This window comes from Lissotriton vulgaris, chromosome 6 (assembly GCF_964263255.1).
Source record: "Lissotriton vulgaris chromosome 6, aLisVul1.2, whole genome shotgun sequence".
Classification (NCBI taxonomy): Eukaryota; Metazoa; Chordata; class Amphibia; order Caudata; family Salamandridae; genus Lissotriton; species Lissotriton vulgaris.
This window is the reverse complement of record NC_141694.1, coordinates 488,235,973-488,261,054: the sequence shown is the minus strand read 5'-3', so window position 1 is coordinate 488,261,054 and position 25,082 is coordinate 488,235,973. Positions and strand designations below refer to the sequence as shown.

At 44.9% G+C, this 25,082-nt stretch overlaps 1 protein-coding gene across 1 annotated transcript in view; it reads left to right on the top strand.

The window, feature by feature from the left end:
• The first annotated feature begins 24,096 nt into the window (after positions 1-24,096).
• LOC147707477 (uncharacterized) overlaps positions 24,097-25,082 on the top strand; it is a 62,851-nt gene continuing 61,865 nt past the window's right edge. The window contains exon 1 of the mRNA XM_086925651.1: positions 24,097-24,247. Within this exon, the coding sequence (XP_086781777.1) occupies positions 24,097-24,247 (151 nt within the window). The remainder of the gene's footprint in view (positions 24,248-25,082) is intronic.

Genomic DNA, 25,082 nt, shown 5'->3' with positions numbered 1-25,082 from the left:
AACCCACTTAGTACTATATGCGGGTGTTATTGTTATCTTCAGTTGAGATTTGATTAGCCTACGTCTGAGCTCTGGGTTCTTGAAAACACGGCGTTGACTAAAGTTCACCTGCATTGGTTGGAGAGCTTGGTTTCACAAATCTACAGTCTCTGACTCGGGTAGTGAGGACAAGTGCTTTTGCAAGTGTGGCTTCTTCTCTTGCAGATGAGCAGTTCATCTAGAGCAGGTTTTGCACTGCAATATTGTTTTAAATTTAGTACGGAATCAGAGAACTTCCCTTTAATATGTGGCAGTATAATGTGACAGACACAAATAAATCCTCTTTTGACAGCAAGCCGTAATAGTTTCCAGCGATATGTCTACGAAGTTATGATTTACCTGCCATTACAGTGTTCATTTTCATACTTGCCATCTTATTTATAAACCAATGGGGCTACATCCTCTGGTATGTGTTCAGAGAAAACAAAAAAGGCATTTCATTCGGAATCGAGAAATTACCATATCTTTTAAATGGCTGCATTATGCTGTGGTAGCGCGGCCTTTGAAGAAAGGGCGCGAGCGTCGCTGCCCTCGTTTCTGTGACATACTAAATACCCCACACTGGAAACTAAGATGACTGGTTTCCGCTGTTGCCAATTCGTTTACACTGTGAGAGGCACACATTCATTATGCTCCTATTTATTAACTGTTTGTCAGACCTGTTTACTCCTCTGTTTTGTTCATTCTCAGCGGCATCATTTTTGTGTGTATTTTCTGTCGCATTCCTCTTCAAGTCTAGTCTAGCCAGCCTTTATATTCCGTGCGTTTTCTAATCGCCTTGATTACCTAGACACATTTTTAACAAGTACAACACACATAAAATGTAAATGTAGGGGAATTCAGTGCTAGCTAAATGTAACACTAAGCCGTCAATTAGGCATGGCCCCTTCACCCCTCCTTTTTTTTGTGTTCAAATATTTTTATTGTTATTTAAAAGAGATAACAAATAGATGATATGTTGCAACTCAACATAGTATGAGATAATAAATAACGAATTAAAAACAAAGGGATTACAGGTCAAAAACAGATAGCAGCAATTAATGAGCTGGGATAGAAAAAAGGTAAACACATCCTATTATAACAAGGGAAACCCAAGATATAAATAGAGATGGCAAATATGATATGTTATTAGATTGAATAGGTAGTAATATAAAACCCAGACGTGCACAAAAAAAGGAGCTAGGTTAGGAATGTGCCTACTTATCCTTAGGCAAGGTGTGGATTACCAGCACGGTCATGGCATCTGCGACCTTCCTGCCCCCAAGACTGGCTGGGATTGTCTGTGTATGCCTCTGCCTTCCCCACTCTTCTGCAGGGCTCCCGATATTGGGTTCAGTGCTGTGAACTCTCAGAGCTTGTTTAACCCCCAGTGAACTGGCTGTGGTGTATCTGTGAGCTAGTTTTCATTGTATGCTTAGGCATTCAGGCTCCCCAAATATTTAGAGCAAAAGAAAAACATCAGAGACTACATGCAGAAAAAACACTTGTCTTGAAAAATGCATAGGTTTTAGAAGGTACTTACCTTTACTTACCATTAGTTGGCTCCCACATCGCTCTCGTTTACTTGCTTCCTATTGGTCAGCATGGCCTCCTCACTTCTGGCTCCCTCCTGGGCTTCAGTCTTCATTCCTGCTGTTGAGCTTCATGTCGCCAGTGTCCTTCCACTGGCCAGAGGCTCCTGCAGGTACTCTTTTTTTACTTTTCGGTATGCACTCTTTCAGAGTTAATACCTCTGCAGTCCCTCTCCTTCACCCCCACTCTCCTATTCTACATGGTCTTAAAGATCCCCTTGCCCTCCGTGGTGCCACTCCTCCCCCTGCCATCTGATCTTTTTAACCTGCCGTCCATTCTTTATAAAACATCCTCCCCCTCTACGGTCGTTCTCTTTAATCCACTCTGCTGCCTCCCACTACACATCCTTTGTTTCCCACCCTCCTCCCTCTTGTTGTTTGCCATCTACAGCTCCTGAGCTGTTTTAAAACATATTGCACTACAGCTGTGCAACATGGCTTAAAGTAAATAAAAACAATGTGCTATGAAGGTGCAGCCTCACATCAGCCCTGTCACAGATGTGAATGCCTCAACTACCCACTGCCTTAACAGTCTCACTTTTGCTTGATGAGGTAGTCCCACTCCAACGCAAAAAGGAAAAGACTGATACCAACTGCTTTATGGTTTAAAAAGGCCCTATGCAATGAAAGAAAAACCTTGAAATCTCTTTACAAATAATGGAAACAGACACCTTCACCTCTAATATGGCATGCCTCCAAGATCACTATACTGATGGCATATATTTTGTGAGAAATCAAATCACATATATAACTCCTTGACTCAGCCAAGAATAATCCTAAACAACTTTTTGATCTGATCAAAACAACCATGAGCCCTTCCGTGTACTCTTCTGTCACATTGGACGACCCCCTCCAAGAAATGAGAAGATTTTGTACATTCTTTGACTCCAAAGTGAAACCGCTCTTTGCTAAAATGTTTATCCCACCATGACTTACAAAAAGCCAAGATACCCTGGAAAACTTTTGACATAAGCAGGGAAGAAGTCCTACTTAAATCCATCATGAAAACCAAACCCTCTAATCACTTTGTGCAACCTATTTCGATTAACATTTTCAAAGACCTTTATACACACATGTGCCCTTGTTGGACAAGCTGGTGAATCTCTCTCTCAGCCATGGATCATTACATGACTTCCTCAAATCTGGTCTCGTCACCTCACTTTTCAAAAAACCCACTGCACATGCAAATGATCTCAACAACTTTCGCCCTATTTTCAACCTACCTTTTCTTGCAAAAATCGTCGAAAGATGTGAAGGAGCCGGGTTCCACTCCCTAGATTTACTCTGGAACCTCTGGACGAAGTCTCTTTTTGTCTGCTTGAAAGTGTGGAGGGGAGGAAAAGTCATTAGCTAATTTACGCACTACAGTTCCACTGAACCATGACCCCGAAAGATCACAAACTCCCAATCCAAGGTTAGTAGGTTTATTACAAAGCCAAGAACAGTTGGACATACCGAAGGAGAGGATGTGGCCTTACAACTAAGCGGTCGACCTCGAAGCTGGGGAACCAGGTTCGAGTCTCGGGAACAACGCTCAACCTCCTGTGATTCTGGGCAAATCACTTAATCTCCCAGTGCCCTAACAAAAATGAATGTGTCTATCTGTAATGAAACTGGTGCTCATGTGAAGCGCTCTGATACCCAATATCTTGGGACTAGTTTGCACTATATAAAAACTCTAAAAAAAAAAAAAATGAGCACCACAAGACGAGGGTGTAAAAATACATTAGAACTAATACAAAGCCAAACCTACGGGTGAAAGTAAGATGGTGCAGCATACACAATATAACTAATTCCAGTATCAGGACTTAGAAAATAACATCTCCGATGTCAAGAGTCCCCTTCATTGGAGGTTGGTAGGTAAATAGGATTTAATCTGTCCCTACACTTCTACTAACGTTACATCCCTACTTAGCATTCCACAAGGCAAGGTCTGAAAAGGTGTGAGATCGTAAAGGCTTCCTAAAAAGACCATTCATGTTGAAGCTGAAGTTCCCGGACTCTGTCCCTAACTGTAATAGAAGAACTAAGGATCTCATCCCAGAATGCCCTGCAGCATCACCCCATCCAAGCACGCCACCTCCTTGTAGTTAATCTTCTATGCGGCAGCGATGCTTCCAGGCCTTGGCTCGATGACCTTGATTCCCAGGCTCTCTCCCTGGTGAGAAAGAACACTGTCCCACATTATCAACATCACTATTCACATTAATCTATTCCCCTGTAAACCTAACTCCTAAAAAAACATTATTCTAACTAATAAGGATGACTTTCTCCACCTGCAACAGACATGCGAGAAAGACAAATTCTGCATACAAATGAAGTTTACTAGCAAATCTTAATGTGAGAGTTCTCAGGGAGAAATATATGTTAGGCCTAAAGAATTAGGCCAACATGAGAAAAAGCAAATTTATTTCACAAGGTGTACGCATAGGTGGACATTATTACAATGCACTATTAAATTAATACATTACATTACCACTCCAATCATATACATTTTCGTCAAACACCTATATAGTTCTACAAATTAACGTTTCTATCTAGTCACATATAATTTCAACATTGATTTCATCACATTTACAATGAAATACCTCTAGCACTTCACTTTTCACATTATTACAGTACATGATCTAATGACACAATGTTAACCCAATAAAAGATTATGTGCGGGCGCTAACTACCCATGATTATAGTGCACCCCTACAAATGACAGAGCAAATTGCTCTCTATCAGTTTCCCTCCTCTGATGACTAGTGTCATCACATCCACCTTACAGTCCCTGTAGAAAATACTGACTTAACCAGAAGCCGTAGACAGTCTTTCCTGTCGAAACTTCTCTTGTTTCTTGAGATTCGCATAGTGACTGTCCTACCATCTCTCCAGTCTCTTCTCTTTCTGTCTATGAGAATGCTCAACTTGTCTGGACCTATGCCACTTGAAAGCTTTTACTGTTCCTCTCAAAACGATGACACAAATCACAACTATTACTATTTGCTTCAAGATATAAGCAAGAATTCTCTTTCCATGGTTTGCAAACCAACTTCCAATCTTTCCAAATCCTTTACCAAACTTGCTCCAAACTCCCTCTGTTGCCTAACATGTATCTCATGATGACTGAGCTGTAATGACTGACAACTTATCCACAATAGCTGGTAACTTCCTAATCTTAAAATTAATTTAAAACCACTCCCAAACTTGGTATCAGTGCTCAAAACACATCTCCTACGATCTCTCCTGCACTTGTACCAGGTCTGTCCCTATGCGGTTGCTACCCTTCCAAACTCTTCAAATCCTCCACATGGTATTTCTTAGGAAACACAACAGCCACATAAAATGTGCCATACCAATTCAATGGCAAGCAGATGTACGCATTCTTCCCGCACACAAAATACACATTTGGCACCACTTGTACCGCCTCTTGTAAGAACCACTTTGCAGTGGCTTCAATTGTGAAAATATGATCACGCACACTCTGTCCCACAAAGATCTTTTCATAGTATGTCTGTACCCGTCTAATGCCAAGCTTTCCTTGCTGCTCCCAGTCTAGAGCTATTGGAATGTAACTTCCCTTAGCCTTGTGAGCTAACTCTTTCGTGGTCCATTCGAAATTTCCCCTTCTATTGTTAAGCTTAACTGCTAATAACCTATGTCTATCTTCTACTTGGTATATGAACTTCTTCTCTATGTCAGTCAGCATGCATGTCAAATTCTGTCAATGTGCATAAGCCGTGTTCAATGTAACAGTAGGTATGAAATACTTTCCCATTCTCTCTTCTTGCTTGTAATAATCATACTTATTCAGATGCTTGTAAGCTTTAACCTCTGAAAGCACCACATCATAATTCGATAAATAGTACTCGTAGGGTTCCTTGCCATAAAACATGCTAAGCAACAGACTACAAGTGATACCATATGTCCGAGGCAAATGATGGTACCTACTACCCTCCTTGACAGACTCGTGTAGCTGCAAACACATATAGCAATCTCTCACATCCATTGTTTTACATACTCATACAACAGCTTTGCATAAGCATTCAATGTATAATCACCCTTAGGCAAACCTATGTGCAAAAAACAACACGTTTTATCAATCAAAGCACTGAAAGGCCTAACGCTACTTTAGGAAAAAACATAAAGTTTTCAATAAAACCCTCACCCACCAGGATTACCCCTTGATGACATGCTTTATCATTGGGTCCATCTCGTTCCACTGCGGAATGGGGCGTGCTGCAACCTACGGATTACGCAGGAGCCCTTTGAGTGACTTTATAATTACAGAAGAGGAGATGATTTGGAGGGAGGAGGGGGGAGTTTGAATGGTGGAATCTTCTTAAAAATACCTGGCTAGTAGGCTTGGTTCTTTATTTTGACCCCTAGTCGGTATGGTTAAAAGCAGATGAGATTCTTTAGGACAGAAGGGGTAATGTTCCTACCTCCTATAAGGTCGACATGTTTCTAGCCGTGCCCTTATTGGCTATTCTTCAGGACCTAGGGAAATAGCTACTATAGTGATTGCCCGGTTCCACTCCTAATGTTGTATACTAAACTCTTATTTTAATGCATGCTTAGTAGAAGGTGTGTACACTTATACCACTTGCCTTTTGATCATTTATCAAGTTCTGTGGAAATAGATGTGGAAGAGTTAAACAATTCTATATCAGGACTATTTCAAGCTTCAATGTCTCATTTCACCTGCTTTCGATAGTGAGCACCTTCTGAGTGAAAGAAAAGGTGACTTACAATAAAATTATGTGACTACTAGTGGCACATCTAGTGTCATCCCATTGGAAAAATCTCCAAAAATGATTGGAACATATCTATATAAATAGACACACACAAAACACATTACATACGGTACAAGGAACACCACATACATTAATTAGTTTTTGCTATTGCCTTATGGTTCCTCCTGTGGAGAGTGAAGCCTGTAGTCACACTCTGTGGGAGAAAAATGTACTGTGAGGCTGTCGCCAGGCTTGCACTGTCCTTTCAAATTTCTATGTACATTTTTATATATAGTTCCAAGGTTCTCTAGGCAGAGCGTCTGTAGGTTCTATCCTATAGTATAGTTCATGGGAAAAAGAGAGCGACATAGCAGCGCTTACCTCGTCAAGACATCCACTCTACCCGGTTACCTGTTATGGAGCCGCCGGAGACCTCATATTGCCGACATCTCGTCAGTCGACATGTTGAATTAAAACGAGGACACTCATCTGTTGAGTCCTCACGCTGCTCAAAAAACGAGACCGCATGGGAAACAAAATGGCGGTCATCAAATGGAACAGTCAAAGGGTTCCATTGGGGAACTAAAACTTTCGATTTAGATGGGGCCTTTTTCTTGAGGAAAACGTCTAAGAAATATTCTAAAAAGGACGATTTGCCAATTAAAGGTGTAGGGTTTACCATTAGCAAGTAATGATACATGGTTACGTTGAGGGAAGTCAAAAAAAGTCAAGTATCAATATCCCAAATCATACAGGGGTTGTATTTTATTGCACAGTGGGTGGTGTCTGGATGTGATTTCAAGATTATTAGCCATAAAGTGATACAATTGGATGACTGGGCGGGTTTTCCAAGGTTTTTTTGATCTTGGGAATTGACAGGGTTTTTTTCATCATAAATACCCCTTCCTGGCGCGTTATTCAGTCATGTGCCAGTGCCACCTCAGTCATGCTGGTAAGCCGCATCCTGAGAAACTCCGCTGGGTCCGTGGTGAGTGGATTGTTATTCCTCCTGACTCCTAACAGTCTTTGGCATTCCTTCCTGTAGGCTTCAGTGGTTTGTATGACCGTTGCTCCCCCTTTGTCGGCTGGTTTGATAACTATACTGGTGTCCCTGGATAGTTCCTGCATGGCAGTGTTTTCCTCTCAGGTAGTGTTATGGAAGACCCATATTGTCCTTGGGACTATATCTTCAATGTCCTTTAAAACTGCCTTTTCAAATGCTAGGATTTCAACTGGAATGGTGGTCGGTTTGGGGTAAAAGTGGATTTCACTCTAAGTCTGTCTGGTCCTAATGTGCTGATTTATCTTCAAAGAAGGCCCTCAGTTTGATTTTTCTGATAAATGTATTAACTTCACAGCTGAGTTGAAATTTATCCAGACTTGCAGTTGGGACGAAACACAAAACTTTCTCTAATACACACATCTGTGTGGTCGAGAGTATTTTTTGAGTGAGATTAACCACTAAACTGGGCTGTTACTTGTTCCTGCCTGGTTGTTCCCCTCTGTGCTCATGCTCCTGGTGGTCATCCTTGCTTATTCAGCTGCTGATGCCCTTTGGACTTGGGTTCCTCTCTTCATTCTGCCCTTTGGGATTCCCTAGCGCTACCCTTAAAAAGGCTTAGGTTGATTGTGTGTATAGTTGTGGTATTGGCCCTGTGGTGGTCCCCAGTATTCGGACGGTTGCTGGTGCATTTGTGGGGATAGTGGTGCGGGCCATACTAATATGGCATAGGGTACACTAGTGGCCCGTGATATGGTATTCAACCCCTCCCTTGCCCATAACCCTGCATTGGGTTTCTCCTATAATTTCTTCTGCCCCTATGATGCTCGGTTGTTCCTAAAGCTGATTCTGAGCTGTTAGATCCTGTCTATGAGTCCTCAGTTTCAGCGTTATTTCCTCGGTTCCGACCTGACATGACATAATCATCCCTAATGTATGGGTATATCCCTTCATTTGAAAAATTGCTGGCATCTTTTTTTGGATTTCTGGAACTTAGTTTGTTTCAGTGTTGCTTCAAAATCATTCATTGTCTGGTTTAGTTCATCAAGCCGTTTCTTCAGACTTGATGCAGATTGGTATGTCTTCAAACGGATCTCTATCATATGGATTTCGGTTTTGATTTCCTGTGACAGGAGAGCAGCTGTTTTCATAATCAGGACTCTTGTGCAGTGCCACAAACTCAAAGGCCAATCTTTCTTGAAAGCTTTGTTGTTTTGAAATATCGAAGGTTCATTGAGGGCTATGAGTCCTCAGGGGGCAGAGTTCACTCTTAGGTATTCCGTCAACATCAAACCATGTATCATTGTTTTATTCTGGGTTCTCTTTAGTTCCGTAAGTTCATCCCAGTTAGTATTGTCTGTACCTGCCTCTGGACATTGTGTCTAGGATTCTCCCAACTTCCTTGTCTGAGAACATCAGGCCAGTAATCTTTGCCATGTTTGTCTAAGAGAGAGCAAAAACTAGGGAAACTGGAGAGGATGGGGGTTTCTTGGGTTATTGGTGTGATATGTGTGGTGTTTATAACCTTCTGCATGTGTATAAGTATTAATTTATCATTCAATTAATCTTATATGTGACTCCCACAGCTGTGCGCTGCCTGAATATGTAACAAAAAAATAGGGGGAGTAACAGGAATAGGCAAGTGCGCGTCCAAAACAAATTTATAACAAAAAACAAGCTCCCAGTAATTCTGAAAAGTCTAACTCTGCTTTAGGAAAGAACTTAAAGTTTTCCATAAAACCCTCACTTACCAGGGTTACCACTTGGTGACATGCTTCATCATTGGGTCCATCCTGTCCGCTGCGGAACAGGGCATGCTGGGACTTACGGATTACGCGGGAGCACTTTGAGTGACTATACAATGACAGAAGAGTAGATGGATTTGGAGGTAGGATGTGAGCTAAAAATATCACTGTACAGAGGCACATGTACAGCACTCAGACTAGATATGGAAAAATGACAATACCATAATGGTGGGTACTGATTACCCAACAGTGTTATGGTATCCACACAAGACTATATAAGGGAGTAAGTTAGAACCCTATTACAGTAAAACACAGAAAAGCACAATGGTATCTGTACATGACTATACCAATACCAGTGGATGGCTAACAATCATGAAATCACAACCAGTCACCACCCACTGCGGAATAAAATACAACCCCATATGATGTGTGATACTGATACCCACAACTTCTTTCAATTTCCCTCAACTTAACCATGTATCATTACTTGTTAATAATAAACCCAACACCTTTAATTCGGAAATCGCCATTTTTAGAATATTTCTTGGACGTTTTCCTCAAGAAAAAGCCCCCATCTATATAGATGCTTTAAGTTCCCCAATGGAACCCTTTGACCTTTCCATTTGCTGGCTGCCATTTTGTTTCCCATGTGGTCTAGTTTTTTCAGCAGCGTGAGGATGCAATGGATGAGCGTCCTTCTTTCAATTTAACATGCCGACTGACGAGGCGCTGGCAATATGTGGTCTCCGGCAGCTTTATAATAGGTAACCCAATGTGGTAGATGTCTTGACGTTGTAAGCGTGGCTTTGCCGCCCTCTTTTGCACACAAAATATACTATGGGATAGAATTTACAGAGGATCTGCCTGGAGAATCCTGGAAATATATAAAAATTCATATAAACATTTTGAAAGCATAGTGCAAGTGTGGCGACAGCCTCACAGTACATATTTCTCCCACAGAGTGCGACTACAGACTTCACTCTCCACGGGAGGAACCATGAGGCAATAGCAGAAACTCATTAATGTATGTAGTGTTCCTTGTAATGTGTTTTGTGTATTTCTATTGATACAGATATGTTCCAATCTTTTTTGGAGATTTTTCCAATGGGATTACACTAGATGTGCCACTTGTAGTCACAGGATTGTATTATAAATCACTCAGAAGGTGCAAAAAACAAGACTACAAAGGACTGAAGTGTAAGAGTGGGCGTAGTGGGGCTACGCGAAGCTTCGTGAAGTGGGCATGAATCTACACCTACCCACGCGCTTCGCGTAGCCCCTCTATGCGCCGCCCGCCCTCTTCTACACCCCGAATTTGGATTTTAAATAGGTTAAAAAGAAAAGAAAATCACCTACCTTTTATGCGGCGTCCCGGGGCTCCATCTTCTTCCTTGCGCCGACTTCTTCCAAACCAAATGCGCATGCGCGGGCGCTCGCGCATATAAATGTAAATGTAAATTGATACTTGTATAGCGCACTACTCACCCGCAAGGGTCTCAAGGCGCTTCTACGAATACCGCTGTGGAACCCATCCTGGCTTTCCCTGTCAGGCGTCCACTCCTGAGCACCCCCAAGGTGGAGGCCAGGCATCCTTAGAGCTGTGGGGGCCGTTGTGGAGATTAAGCAAGCTATTGCCCAGAGTTGCAGAGTGGGACTCCATGATTGGAATAGGCACCGAGGCGAGAATGATCAGGTCCATGGAATTTTGAGCCCAAGACCTCCCGAGGCGGGGAATTGAACCCGGGTCCCGCGCTAGACCGCTGCATCAGCGTCTGCCGCTCTAATAATTGAGCCACAGTTCTCCACGCATGCGCATTTTGCTGGAAGAAGTCGGCGCGAAGAAGAAGATGGAGCCCCGGGACGCAGCATAAAAGGTAAGTGCTTTTCTTTTTAACCTATTTAAAATCCAAATTAGGGGTGTAGAAGAGGGCGGGAGGGAGGCGGGCGGCGGGCAACTTCGCTCCGTCCACGGGTGTGCGTAGTGTTGCCTACTACGCCTATTTTGCGAATCGCGAAGTAGGCAACACTACGTGCACTCCGTGGGCGGAGCGAAGCACTCTGCCCAGGGTTACTCAAGTGTACAAATAGTGACTTATCGTGATGATTGACAGTTGTGCTATACAAAAAGTGACATGGATGACAGGTGTAACCGTCACTACTAGTCCACGCATTCCCCTGACCTGAACAGGAAATTATAGTCCCTGTTGAAGGGTTATGCTTTTACTTTGGACCTGACCATAAAGTTTCCTCACCCCTATTTGTATACACATGTCATCCATGTCACATTTTGTATAGCACAACTGTCACTCATCACCATAAGTCACTATTTGTACACTTGAGTCCTTTGTAGTCTTGTTTTTTGTGTATTAAGCCACAGACAACCATCCTATTATACTTTGAAAAGTAAAGAGTACCATTTGCTGCTTATCTAAGTTGTGTTCTCTTGGTGTGTTTCTTGGAAATGTAGATGGAACCGCAGGCAAGCGCATCGCCCTCCCCATTAAATATTTTATGTGGCGATAGTCCCAGTTCTCCTATCTGGAATACACTTTTACCATTCTCATTTTTAAAGTCCCATTGACTTGCTCCACAATGTCTGACACCTCGGGCCTGTAGCTACAGTGTAATCTCTGATCAACCTGCAAGGCAATACACAACAGCTTCATGATCTCGCCGTGAGTTCCTCTATCTGACTCCAATGAAGTTGGAAATCCAAACCGCAGAATCAACTCCTGAAGTAACAACTTGGCTACTGTAAGACTATCACACTTCAACCTACCGTGAAAAGACGCACACCACAACTAGGATGTACCTCAGCCCATTGCAACTAGGCATCTCAATGAAGTCAAGTTGAATTCTGTTGAAAAGTTCCCCTGACATCCCAGTGTGACTCAAAGCAACCACAGTTTTATTTCCAGTATTTATCTGTTGAAACTTAACACATCTGTGACACAGTGCTTCAGAAAACCTTCGGTTAAACCACATTTGTCTGAGCACTCGCACCATTGCATCTCTCTCAATGTGAACTGCCCCATGAATCTGTCTCGCCATAGGGCTCAGTAAACAATATGGCAACATTGCTCTACCATCTTTTGAGACCCAAATGCCATCATCTCTCTTCTCACAACCTGCTTTGATCCAACCAGCTCCCTCTTGGTCTGACACTTCTCCCTGCAGACGCCTGACCTCATCCCGGGTATTTGCTATGGCTAACATCATGCTGAGCTCGGTTCTCTCTTTGCTGTGACCCGAATAATTCCCATTAAAAATGCAAGCATGAATAGCACAAAAGTGGGTGACTTCATTGGCGTACCTATTTCCCACAGTCACAAACTCCTCCCCCTTCCCATGGGCAGCGCACTTCAATGTCTATTTCCTTTGGTCGCTGTAAGGCTGCCAACATCGTCTCACATACTCCACATTTCTGATAGCCGTACTGGCTATCGGTATAGATGCTGATTTGGATTTGATCAGAAACAAGGTATGTACGGGTCAAGGCAATGATTTCAGCTACTTGTGTGGAGTGCCGAGACTACCAGAAATGGTACAAATAGCAAAGGCTGCTCTCAAGTAACCCTCAGTGTCTCTTAAGCAAGAACCATCAACAAAAAGGACTTTTTTTTGTTTTATATCGCGCGAACGAGCCCCATAGATGTCAGTTATCAGAGCACTTTACATTAGCACCAGTTTCGTTACATATGGACACATTCATTTTTGTTGGGCACAGGGAGATTAAGTAATTTGCTCTGAATCACAGGATGTTTAGTGTCGTTGCCGAGACTTGAACCGGGTTCCCCAGCTTCGAGGTAGACCGCTCTAGCCATAAGGCTACATCCTCTCCCCAATCTCCCCATCACTTGATCTGATTCAGTTAGAGGTTCATCAATAATGTTGGCTCTCAGTTTGGTACAGAGTTCAGTCACATCCAGACAGTCATGGTACTGACCATCTTCCCCTTCAACATTCGGAACAGACATCAAAGTAGCAGGATTTAACACAGAACAGCTTTTCAACGTTACATTCTGAGAGGCCAGTAAGATTTGTTCATTTTGGGTGAGCCTGTTGTTAGTCAGGTGCTGTGTTTTGGTTCTCGTCAACAGGAGCTCAACTGAGTATGGAACATAAACAATAAGAGGATGACCCATCACAATACTTTCACATCTTTCAATGCTGACACCAGTTGCCACAACAGATCTTAGACATCCGGGCAACGCTGAAGCTACAAGATCTAATGTAGCTGAGAAGGAGGCCACTGGTCTACGGACACCCCCATGTAGCACAGTGAGTACAGCTAGAGCACAATCCTCCCTCTCACAACAGACCAACAGGAATGCTTTGTTGTAATCAGGCATTCCCTGAGCCGGAGTGTGACATAGGCTTTCTCTCAGCTCCAAGAAGGTGACCAATTTGTCGTTATCCCATGGTACCGGATTGCTCACATCCTTGTGCTGCAATCTCTGTAAGGTCTTCGCATTCAGTGAGAAGCTTGGGATCTATTGTCAGCAATAGCCAACCATTCCCAAAAACATTCCTTTTGTGTGGTAGGCGGATTCATTTTCATGATTGCCTCAATGCAGTCTAATGACACCTTTTTCTTGTCTTTTTCAATGCGATGACCCAAATACTGGACTTCAGGAAAACAGTACTGAAGTTTGCTCAGGGACACATTTTCTGCCAAGTGAGCAATAGAGCAATAGGGTCAACCCTACAATCCTCCTCAGAGTCTGAAGCAATCAGGAGGTCGTCAATGTATTGCACTAGGACTGAGCTCTGCGGCAACACTAAACCTTGACGGTTCTTTTTCAAGGTCTGATTAAATATAGATGGACTCTCTGCATACCCTTGTGAGATACAATACAAGGGTAACACACAGTTCTCTAGCTTGAAAGTGAATAACAATTGGCTAACCTCATGCAAGGGTATCATAAAGAATGCTTGACACAGGTCAATCACGGTAAACCATTCTGCTTCACTAGGAATTTGGAATAGGATCACAGATGGATTTGGTACCACAGGACAATATGGAATCACAACAGCGTTGACCTTTCTTAGATCCTGGACAATGCAGTACTTACTGATACCCCCCACATGGTACCTCTAGCAATTGGTAGACCTTAACCCCTTCCATGCTCATGACGAGCTCAGCTCGTCATGAGGCACACTGCTCGTGTGCTCATGACGAGCTGAGCTCGTCATGACCACACCCGTTTCTATTGACCTTCAGCACAGCAGGGGGATATCGCAAGCAGCCAAGGTGTTAACTGCTGGTATTCCGCCTCGTGGTGGAGGCGTATCTCCCACCATCTTCGTAACATTCTTTTTCTCTGACCATCTTTCCTCTCATTTAACGAGCATGCTCCATGCACATATCCCTACGACCAGTTCCCAAATGTGATTTTTCAAACCTATGGCTCTTTCCTCTTCGAATTCCTGATCAGTGTAATTCAACCTGTGCTTTCCCTGTAACATTTTTGTTTTTGACCAAGCTACATCATATTTCTGAGCCAATTCTGTCAGTTTCTAATGTTCTGGCCTTGCCTTTCGAGTAACATCCTTTGCCACAAACAACAACTTGTCTTATTCGTAAAGTTCTATCCTCTCCAAAGGCAAGCTTCCACTGTTTATATCATTCACTTCTGCTTTCAGTCTCTCTCTGTCTAGCTATTTTGCCTTTACAGCAGCTTTGATCGTTCCCTGACTTGACACACTACTCTGCCCTTCTCTTTCACTGCTCTGATTCCTCAGTCTGTTTTCTGACACTGGAGTCTGCAAGATCTGTTGATCTCCATAGACTGCCTAATCTGTACCTATCTCTGATATCCTTCCCAAGGGTCCTCTAACTGGGGTTTCACACAACCTCAAATTTGAAATTGAATTTCGCCAATGACACTGATCGTATTGTACTAGACCCAACATGCACCCTTGAAGGATCTGCTGTTGCTGGCAATAGGGTACTAGCTTCGGCAGGCACCAAAATGTAACAGTTTTCGTTCACCGTCACATCCTCCTTTAGGTTGACCCTTTCTACCAATTCTGACTGTTGTTGACTTGTGTTTTCCCTTGAACCCGGGTCCTACATGGAGACTACAGGTCCGACGGTGATCGGTACTGTAATGGCTTCTGGCAACCTTGTAGCAGGGTTGACTCCACTTGACTCAGCACCTCCAAATACTGGTACCCATGTCTTTTCTACTCCTGTCGAAATCTTTGCCACTACTCCTGCACTATGACCTGTTTGTGGTGTTACCATTCTTTCCATACCGGTTGCCAGTTCTTGCCTTCCTTCTTCTGAATGTGGATTGCATGGTGGAGGATGCTCTGCTAATAATCTGTCATCTGTGTCACTCCCCTCATGTCCATCTCCATTGCTACTCCCTCCTTCACTAATAGTGGATGCAGTCTCTCTCCCTCAAGAGTGTCTACTCTCAACCTCTTCAACTGTGCATCCCATCACGCATCCTGATATGCTTTTATCCAAGCCTCCACTGCTTCAAACTGTGTTGGCCTGAGTGGAGGCTGTAATAAAGGCATCACTCCCCTCAACTGAGACAATACCTCCAACCAAAATTAACCATAATGTGGAAAAGCTGAATCACCCTCTTTTCCAGTGATCTTGTGCCAATTTTGAAGCCACATGTAATGTGCTGGAGTAGCCTTGGGCGGTGCTTCCTCACCCACTCGAGTCACCACTTAGCTATCTCCCCTACAGAGATCACGTAATTCCTTAAAACATTGCATGGGTAAATCAAATTTTCCTTTCAACCAGTAATATTTCCTCGCTTCAACTTACTGCAAGGCACACTCTGAAGTCACCCTTTCCTCTTTGCAGTTGTTCACCCTCCTTCACAATTTCTCTGTACAAATTCACTCTCGCAATCATCTATACAAGTAACTGCCTGCTTTCTAAAGGATTGATAGAATTCAATCACTCAAGAAAATCCACAAACAGCGAACCTCGACCTGCACTGGTCACTTGAATCAATATAGTTCACCCCTGTACTCAAGGTTTCCCACGCAATCCTAATAAGTCCACTCACATAAAGTTCCCTGTCTCTGGTGGGTTGAGATAGCCCTTCATGATGACCCTTTGAAATAAAATGAAAAAGAAATGTATAAAGCGCAAACATTCACCCGAGGGTGTTAATGCACTAGCTCAACAGACAAAAAGTTACCAGACAGATTTTACCACATCAGAGATTAAAAAAACACATTTTTAGCGCTTTTCTGAAGGCCAACAGATGGGTTTCTTCCTTTAGCTTTAGTGGAAGCGAGTTCCAAAGTCGGGTAGTAACGACCAGGAAGCTTCTTCCTCCCCAAGAAAAATTTTTGAACCTGGGAAATGCCAGGCTATGAGCCTAAGCTGAGCGGTGACGACAGGCCAAAATGTAGGGCTGCAAATTCTGTTTAAAGAAGTGAGGTCCTATGTCATGAATAGCTTTAATCTATCTCTTCACTGGCATCCAGTGTAGCTCTTTAAGTGTCATAGAGACAGATTTGTGTTTTGGGGTGTTAAACAGTAGACGTGCTGCTGCGTTTTGCACAATCTGTAACTTTGTCAGACATTTTTTCTGAAGGTTTATAAAAAAGCCAATACAGTAGTCGGCCTTGGATAAAACTAGAGCTGAAACCACGAATTTCCGCAGTTTGGCCATAATAAAAGGAAGAATCCTTCTGAGTAATTTTAAAGTGTAGAGGGATGTCGAGGTAACCTGGTTCAGATGACCCTAAAAAGAGAGCATAGAATCACACATGATTCCCAAGTTCTTTACTTGATTCACTGGATTAGGTAGGGAGCCCAGCTCCGCGGGCTACAATGCAGGAGACCAAAAATGTGTATGGCCACCAAAAGTAGAACTTCGGCCTTCCCGGAGTTCAATTTCAGACTGCCATACAGTCCCCTACTTGACGGAGACAGTTGTGGAACTGTGCTGCCGTGCCTGATGGTGTATCTGTCACAGACACCACGATCTGGGTGTCACGGCATAGGAGATAGCAGAGAGGCCCAAAGATCGAATAAGCCTTGCCAACGGAGCAACATAAATATTAAAAAAAGGGGGGCTCAACAAAGAGACCTGGCGTACTCCACAGGGCAATGTGAAATTAGGTGACTTAAAATCCGAAAGAGACACAAACTGTTCCCGCTCCACCAGGAAATATTTGAGCAAAGCCAAAGCTTTCCATTTAATACCGATCATATCTAAGACTTCCAACAACTTTTGTTGATTCACAGTATCAAAAGCGGCCGAGAGGTCAAGCAGCACTAGTGCTGCACTGCCTACTGCATCAGCTGTCTGCCTGATCAACTTGGGCGCTGAAATCAATGCCAACTCAGTACTATGATGCTTTCTAAAGCCAAACTGAGTGGTATCCAAGAATAAATGCTTTTCAATATAGTCCGATAAAACACCATTCATGGATTTTCCAACCATTTTTGCAGGCAGAGGGAGTCTTGAGATAAGGCGGTAGTTACTAGGATCTGTCCCATCAATGTTTGCTTTCTTTAGGAAGGGAAGGATAGATGGCAGTTTCCAACTAGTCAGGAATATCCAGAGAGAAAAATTTAACACCTTGGTTGATGAAGATATTCCCCTGCTGTGCTGGGCCATAATGTTAATGGGTGTGGTCATGAGCACATGAGCACTGTGCCTCATGACGAGCTGAGCTCGTCATGAGCACCGAAGGGATTAATTAAAAATAAAGGCCAGATGAGACATAGAGGCTTCTGGTAGTAGATGGAAGAATTTTAGGTGGGCATGGATCCAGTGGAGAGCCAGATTTGGTGGATGTTTGACATCACAACGCATGCTTTCGCATCGCAAGTTTTACAATGCATGCCTTTACAACGCATAGTGTTGAGGGGTGCTGGATAGTGAATAGTTTAATTTACTATTCCAACTCGAGTCCCCGTGCATAGTAGGGAAGGTGTTGGATAGTAAATTAAATCTATTCCCTATCCTGGAGCGCCCCCCAGCACAATGCGTTGTAATGGTTTGCGTTGTAAAAGTTGCGATGTAAAAGCACTGCGTGGTAAAAGTTGCGTTGTAAAGGATGTTTCCCGATTTGGTAGACAGCAGAAGATTGGTGACCTCATCAACAGACAATGGGGGAAAAGCAGATAATTGAGGAGGGTCACCAATATCTGAGGTAACTGGTGACAATTCCCTTTCCTCCCTAGCTTTTGTTCCGGTCTCTGAAGGAGATGCTGTCCCTTCGGACAACAGTTGGGAGAAGCCACTGTACACTGCACTAACTTTGTCTTATAAAAACGTGGCCAGTGAAATACAGAAAGTCTGATTCATTAGTGAATCTATCACATCCGGGCATTTGGCAAATTTTTTTACTGTGGAAAGCAGTTCCTTGGTAGAGTTTTTTGCAATTGTTATAGCTATGGTAAAATAACAGGTTTACTCCTTGTGCACAGATTTTTTATAGTCTAACATGGCTTGTTTATAAGCAGTTCTGTCATTGATTTCATAACTAACTCGCCACTTCCTTTCGAGGCGACAACATTTTTGTTTCAAAATTCTAAGACGTTCGGAGTACCAGGGTTCCGTGTGTCTTGCCCTATGATTAACCATGGATTTGATCGGTAACACCTAAGTCATTTCTCAAATGAGGCAGCAGCCCAATTTAGATCCTCTACGAGGTTAAGAGGGTTCTGGTACAAGGAATTTTCGAAAGTATCAATTGCAGTCTTATTCCAAGGCCAAACCCATCTCGGGCTGATTATTTTTTGATTTTGCTGTCTGCACATTTTGGAGGAAGAGAACATAACAGCTCTATGATCAGAACAGATCGGAGGCAGTGACGGAAGACAATCTAGCGATTTGTTGTTTGAGAACAGCCCATCCAACAAATGTCCCCCTGAATGTGTACTGCCAGTCACCTGCCGAATGAGGCCTAGGGTGTTAGTGATGCCAAAAAATACACTGCATCTTTGTCAGCTGGGTCTTCAAAGTGAAGATTAATATCACCTAGAAGTGTAAAATCTGAAGATTGGGAAATTACATCCAAAGATCTAGCCATAGAATTTAAAAATCAGCCCGGGGACCGGGAGGCCGATAAAGAAGAATACCATTAAAAGTATAATGGTGGTTAGGGAGGAGCCAAGCGGGTGACCATGATGCCCGCCTAGAGAGTCGGCTCCGCCGATCCCTCTCTCTTGCCGCAACATCCTGCATTGATCCTGGTCCCCCTGTCCTATCCCCGCGTGCGCGACCGGCAGCGGTGCCCGCCTGCGAAAGAACGGGTCTCCTCTAAGGCTCGGTTACGGAGAGGCGACGCCTGGAAGATCGAGGCCTGGACTGGCGGTCTGACCGGGGCCTCGTGTAGTTGGGGACCTGACCTGTAGTGTGTCAACAGCGGGACCGGAGGACGCTGTGGGTCCGGCCCCCCCCTTCATGGTGGCTAATTCAACACTGCGTGGCCCGAGTCTCCTGTCTATGCTGCAGTAGAGGGAACCGAGTGGTGGCGACGGTGAGGGACTGAACGTCGGTAAGGCAAATTGTCCTGAGGAACATGGGGCACCTGAACCCAGGACAAGGGAGGCCCGTTGTGGTGGTGGATTTCGTCGCCTAGGTGTGGACACAGCTTTCCAGAAGGGGAAGTGGGCGACTTGCTTCATATGCTTTTCCCAGGCCAGAGGCACCACAAACTGGGATATGGCATGTGTGATGCTCCTTGTAACCCTGCAGAAGCTGCGGAGCCTTGCTGTGTGGCGCTCGACTGTGCTGTAGCCCTGGAGGGCACCCCCCTCATTGAAGTGGCACATGACCACAGGGATTGTGACTGTTGGGGAGACTGGGTTGCAGAGAGTGATATCCTGGCCATATCGAGGGGCGCCAACATACCCCTAGTATATACAGATCCCACAGCAGGATGCCCGAGACCGGGCGAGACATGGAGGACGTGGCGTGCCTGTAGAAGTCGTGCATGAAGTGGCCGCATAGTGCTTGTTTGCAGCACCCAACAATCTGCAATTCTTGCCTGTGCTGTGGAGTGGTTCCCTGAGGATCGGATCTGGCTCCAGTCAATGGGGCAGTAACCAAAGCCAGAGGTGGCACGCTGACAGTAGGTTGCCCAGAGGAATATTGGCAGGTCTGCCCCTAGGTGACTCTGAGCGAAGGGCGTGGGAACATTCGCAAGTGGAGCGTTGGTGGTGGTAAAGGAGCAGAATGGCGACTAAGACGGACCAAGATAAAACTTTGTCCCGGAACACTAAAGGGTCCAGGAATATCCAGTCCAACAGACTGGACCGATGCACCTTACTGAGGGGCTCCCCGGTGGAGGCCAAAAAGCTGCAAGGAGGGAGGGGAGAAGACGCACCGGGTGTGGTGGAGCCCACACTCACGGATCTTATGGCAGCGATAACAGGAGCTCAGACGTCAGTTGGCCAGAAAATAGAAGCCCTGGATACCAAGCTAGATACTGTTACCCTAGAGGTGGGCTAATTAGATCGGATCTCACAAAGACTAGTGAGAAAGTGAAGAGGCTTGAGGTTAAAACGACCAGCCTAGTTGACGATGTCAATCAACTGCAGCAGGAGGTATGCGATCTTAGGGCTTCGAGGACTCTCGCAGATTGTAAACTGGATGAGTTTGAAGGTAGGGCACGGCGTAATAATGTCCGCATTCTGTGAGTGCCTGAAAAATCGGAGGGACAGGCGCCGGACCTGTTTATTGAGAATCTGATACTTAATCATCTAAAACCAAAGGGCCTCACTAACTTCTTCACGATCGAGAGCCCATAGGGTCCCCGGGGGGCAGGCCCAGACCTGGAGCGCCCCCCGCCCTATGATTACTACGGTCCTAAACTTTCGCGACAGAGATGCCATACTTCAGACGGCCCGAGTCGTGCCTCCGATGCGATTTGAGAACGTGACCCTTTCCTTTTTTCCAGACTTTACACAAGCGGTGCAAAAACAGAGACAGAGCTTCTTATCGATAAAGGGGAGACTACGCGACAAGGGACTGAGATACGGCATGATGTTTCCGGATCGCCTCCGAGTGGAGCATAGTGGGAAATCCTGTTTTTTTGATAACCCCGAAGTGGCGGCGGATTGGTCGGACAGTGCTTATGCCGCAGAAACTGATAGTCAACCCCGAGAAGAGGCGGATGAACAATAGTAATGGTACACATGTCCGAAATGGGATTGGTGTATCATGAGCGGGACGCGGGGGGGGGGCGGGAGGGCAATGCTTTCCTGATGCTGCTAATTTGAAGTGGAACCAACAAAGCCTTGGGTCCGGTTACTACCTGGCCTAGACCACACTAATTCAGTAAACAAAAAGATGGCCAGATAGATACATTTCACGTTTTTACACCTCACCTAGCCAACAAATCCTAAGCGGGGGACCTCTTCATTTCAGTAATTTTTTACTTATTTTGCATTTTTTTAAAAACATTTACATATGACCAAGAACAAAACACAATTGTCAAGACTTGTTATACCATTAATACAAAAACAAATTACACACAATCATAAATGAAAAACATTCATGTAGACACCATATACAAAGTGGGGGAGGGGTAAGGATGCCTCAATTAATTTCATTTATGGGGCACCAGTCCTAATGTAAAATACATAAACAAGCGGCCAGTTACTAGTTCATATAGACTAGCTTGTTAATTGTGCTGGAAAACAGTTTTTTGAGGGGTATGCTTGCAGGGGAGATTTTTTTGACATTCCTGTAGCGCCCGATGCAGTTTAAGTTCCAGCAAGTGGAGAAGTGTGGCTCACTGGTTAGAGCAGGCAGACCCTGAAGCAGAGATCAGACCCGGGACTAGGGTTCAATTCCCGACGCGGCAGGGTCTTGAGTTCAAATGTCCACGGACTCGATAATTCTCGCTTCGGTGCCTGACCCAATCATGGGTTCACACTCTGCAACTCTGGGCATTAAGCTTGCTTAATCTCCACAACGGCCCCCCGCGGCGAGATGCCTGGCTTTCACCTTGGGGATGCCCTGTAGGGGCTATCTCACAGGGAAAAGCCAGGACGGGTTCCCAATGCAAGCGCTTAGAGACCCCTGGGTGATAAGCGCTATATAAATCCAACATACAATACAATACACCACAAGGTCAACTCGTTTCGAACCCTGATTCTGTTTTGGGGTTCTCCTCAGGACATGGACTGGAGGTGGCCTTCACTGTATATCTTTTGTTCCACAACTGCTGTCTACAGTTCAAGGAAAAGCAGGGACTCTTGGGCCATTCTTTTATGTGAGCACTTCCTTTTTCAGCCAAAGGTATACTGTAGTACGTAGGGGATCACACTGCGCTCTGAAGATTTCGCAACTCCGACTCCGGCGTGTTCTTGACCGCGGTGCCGCTACCTCGGCACCCAGGCGGTCGGTGCTATTTTCTTTTTCTTTTTTCAATTTTCAATTGAGTGTTGTATTCTCTGGCTTTGGTCTCCGTCCGTACTTCCTGGGTGCAATGCTAACGCGCAGGGGTGCAGGGTGGGGGGTGGTAAGAAGGGACTGTTTGTGGGTGGGTTTTCTTTAGTTTTTTTGCATTATTTGGTGTGTTTTTTGTTATCATTTCTCAAGGCATCGAGTTAAAATGTAGCATGTTTATAGTGCAGGGAGCAGAGGATTGTCACTTCCTTTTAATCTTTGATGATGTGGTAGGGAGCTGAAGGTGTTGAGTTGGAATGTGAATGAGTTGGGGGATAAAATCAAACGTGGTGTGGTTCTTCAGTATCTTAAACGTCATGCTCCCCATGTGGTTCTACTTCAGGAAACACACTTAGTAGGGAATTCATGTAAGGCGATTCTTAGAATGGGATACAGGCTAGTGGCGCATGCAGGATTCACTTCGGGATCCAGGGGGGTGGGAATCTTGATCCGGAGGGCTCTCCCGTTGGTGATTGACTCTATTTCTGAGGACGATAGAGGCAGATAGGTTGGGGTGACAGGTCGCTGGGAGGGGCACACCCTCTCCTTGTTGTCGGTTTATGTCCCCCCGGGTATGCAAGCTATCACTTTTGCTGACTTGGGAAAGATTCTTCTAGATCTCCCGAGGGGATTGTTGATTTTGGGGGGCGACTTTAATGCAGTGATCTCTGGAGTTATGGATAGACACACTCCGCGAGATATGGGGCGGGCTCAGAGATGGCTACCTGATTTCCTCGATGCTATGGGTTTGGTGGATGGTTGGAGACTGCTCCATCTGGACCAAAAGCAAGACACCTTTCACTCTGGTGCTCATGGAAGCCTTTCCCGTTTAGACTACTGCCTAGTGCCCGCGGCCCAAGCATCTTACATTGCAGAGGCAACACACCTTGCTAGGGGCATATCTGATCATTCGTCGCTGTGGTTCCGCTTCTTTGTCGCTTTGGGGTCGGGGGCAGGGTAGCCCCCATTAATCCCTGGCATTTGAGTCAACCTAAAATCCGGAATGACCTGATTAAGGCTCTAGATCACTATTTCCTGGAGAATGAGGGGTCTGCGTCCTCTTCGTTTTCGCTTTGGGAGGCCTTTAAGATGGCTATTAGGGACCAGGCTCTGTCATTGATAGCGGGAGCAAAGAAGGAAAGAGACAAAGAAATTGTTGCAGTAGAATCGGAGATAGGCCGCTTGGAGGTGGGACTGGAGCAGGAGGTGACTTGTGCTAAACTGCACGTTCTGAAGCTTCAGCAGCTTGAGTATAGATCGCTGGTCATGGATAGCGCCAGAGCCCTAAGTAGGGAGCAGCAGGGGCGGTTGTACGACGTCAGAGATAAATCAGGGAAACTTATTGCCTGGTTGGACAAGAAGGATAGGGCAGATCGTGTTGTCCCAGAACTTGTGACAGCGGAGGGAGCACGACTTACAGACCCCCAGAATATAGTGGATAGTTTTGCGGATTATTTTCAAACGGTGTACACCTCGGTCTCGGATCTGCCGGAGGAAGACTCCCACTCACTGATGCTAGATTTACAGCTTCCGTGCTTGTCTAGGTAAGACCGTGATTTCATGGATAGTGCCCTTACCACAGACGAAATAGCCCTATCGGTGCACTCTTTGAATCCGGGTAAGGCAATGGGACATAACGGACTCCCAATTGAGCTGTATAAGCTTCGGCCTGATAAGATTGCCCCATACCTTAGAGGCATGTTTGTTGAGGCCCGGGAGAAAGGGATACTGCCCTATGATCAAAGAGTGGCTTCTGTTGTGGTTATTCATAAGGAGGGTAAGCCAAGATCTAATTGTGCTTCGTATAGGCCTATCTCGTTATTGAATGCAGAACCTAAAATACTTGCCAAGCTTTTATCTAATAGAATGACTAAGGTGATAAGCGGACTGATACATCCCGATCAATCAGGCTTTATTCCTCATAGAAATACGGCCCTAAACTTGCGCAGGTTACATGGTGTGATAGCCAGAGCTCATACTCTAAATGAGCCTGCCATTATAGCTTTGCTTGATGCAACAATGGCCTTTGACACCGTAGAATGGCCGTATTTGTGGGCAGTTCTGGCTAAATTGGGCTTTGGGCCAGACTTCATCCGTTGGGTGCGTTTGTTGTATACTGAACCACTAGCTCAGGTAGTGGTAAAAAAACGGGTCTCAGCGCTATTTTGCCTTGAGCGGGGCACCCGACAGGGATGTCCCATCTCACCTCTTCTGTTTTTGCTGGCCCTTGAACCGTTGGCGGCCTGGATCCGCTGGGAGCCCTCTATACGGGGTATTCGATGGTCCCCGTGGTGGAAGGACCGGATTTCTCTGTATGCGGACGACATTTTACTTTACCTGACCTCGCCTAGAAAGTCCCTAATTGTTGTTTGTGATGTGTTGAACTCCTTTGGTAGGAATTCTGGGCTGTCTATAAACTGGGGGAAGTCTCTTTTGTTCGTTCTCAGTGGGGAGACTCCGGTCCCCCCGCGAAATTGCCCGATTCAGATCGCTACAGACGGCTTTAAGTAACTGGGGATTTTCATTTCCCTTGACCCTACAATCCGTTATGTTATGAATCTCCTTCCCCTTTTGGTTAGATTGAGGAGTGACACATCCAGCTGGAAGAAGTT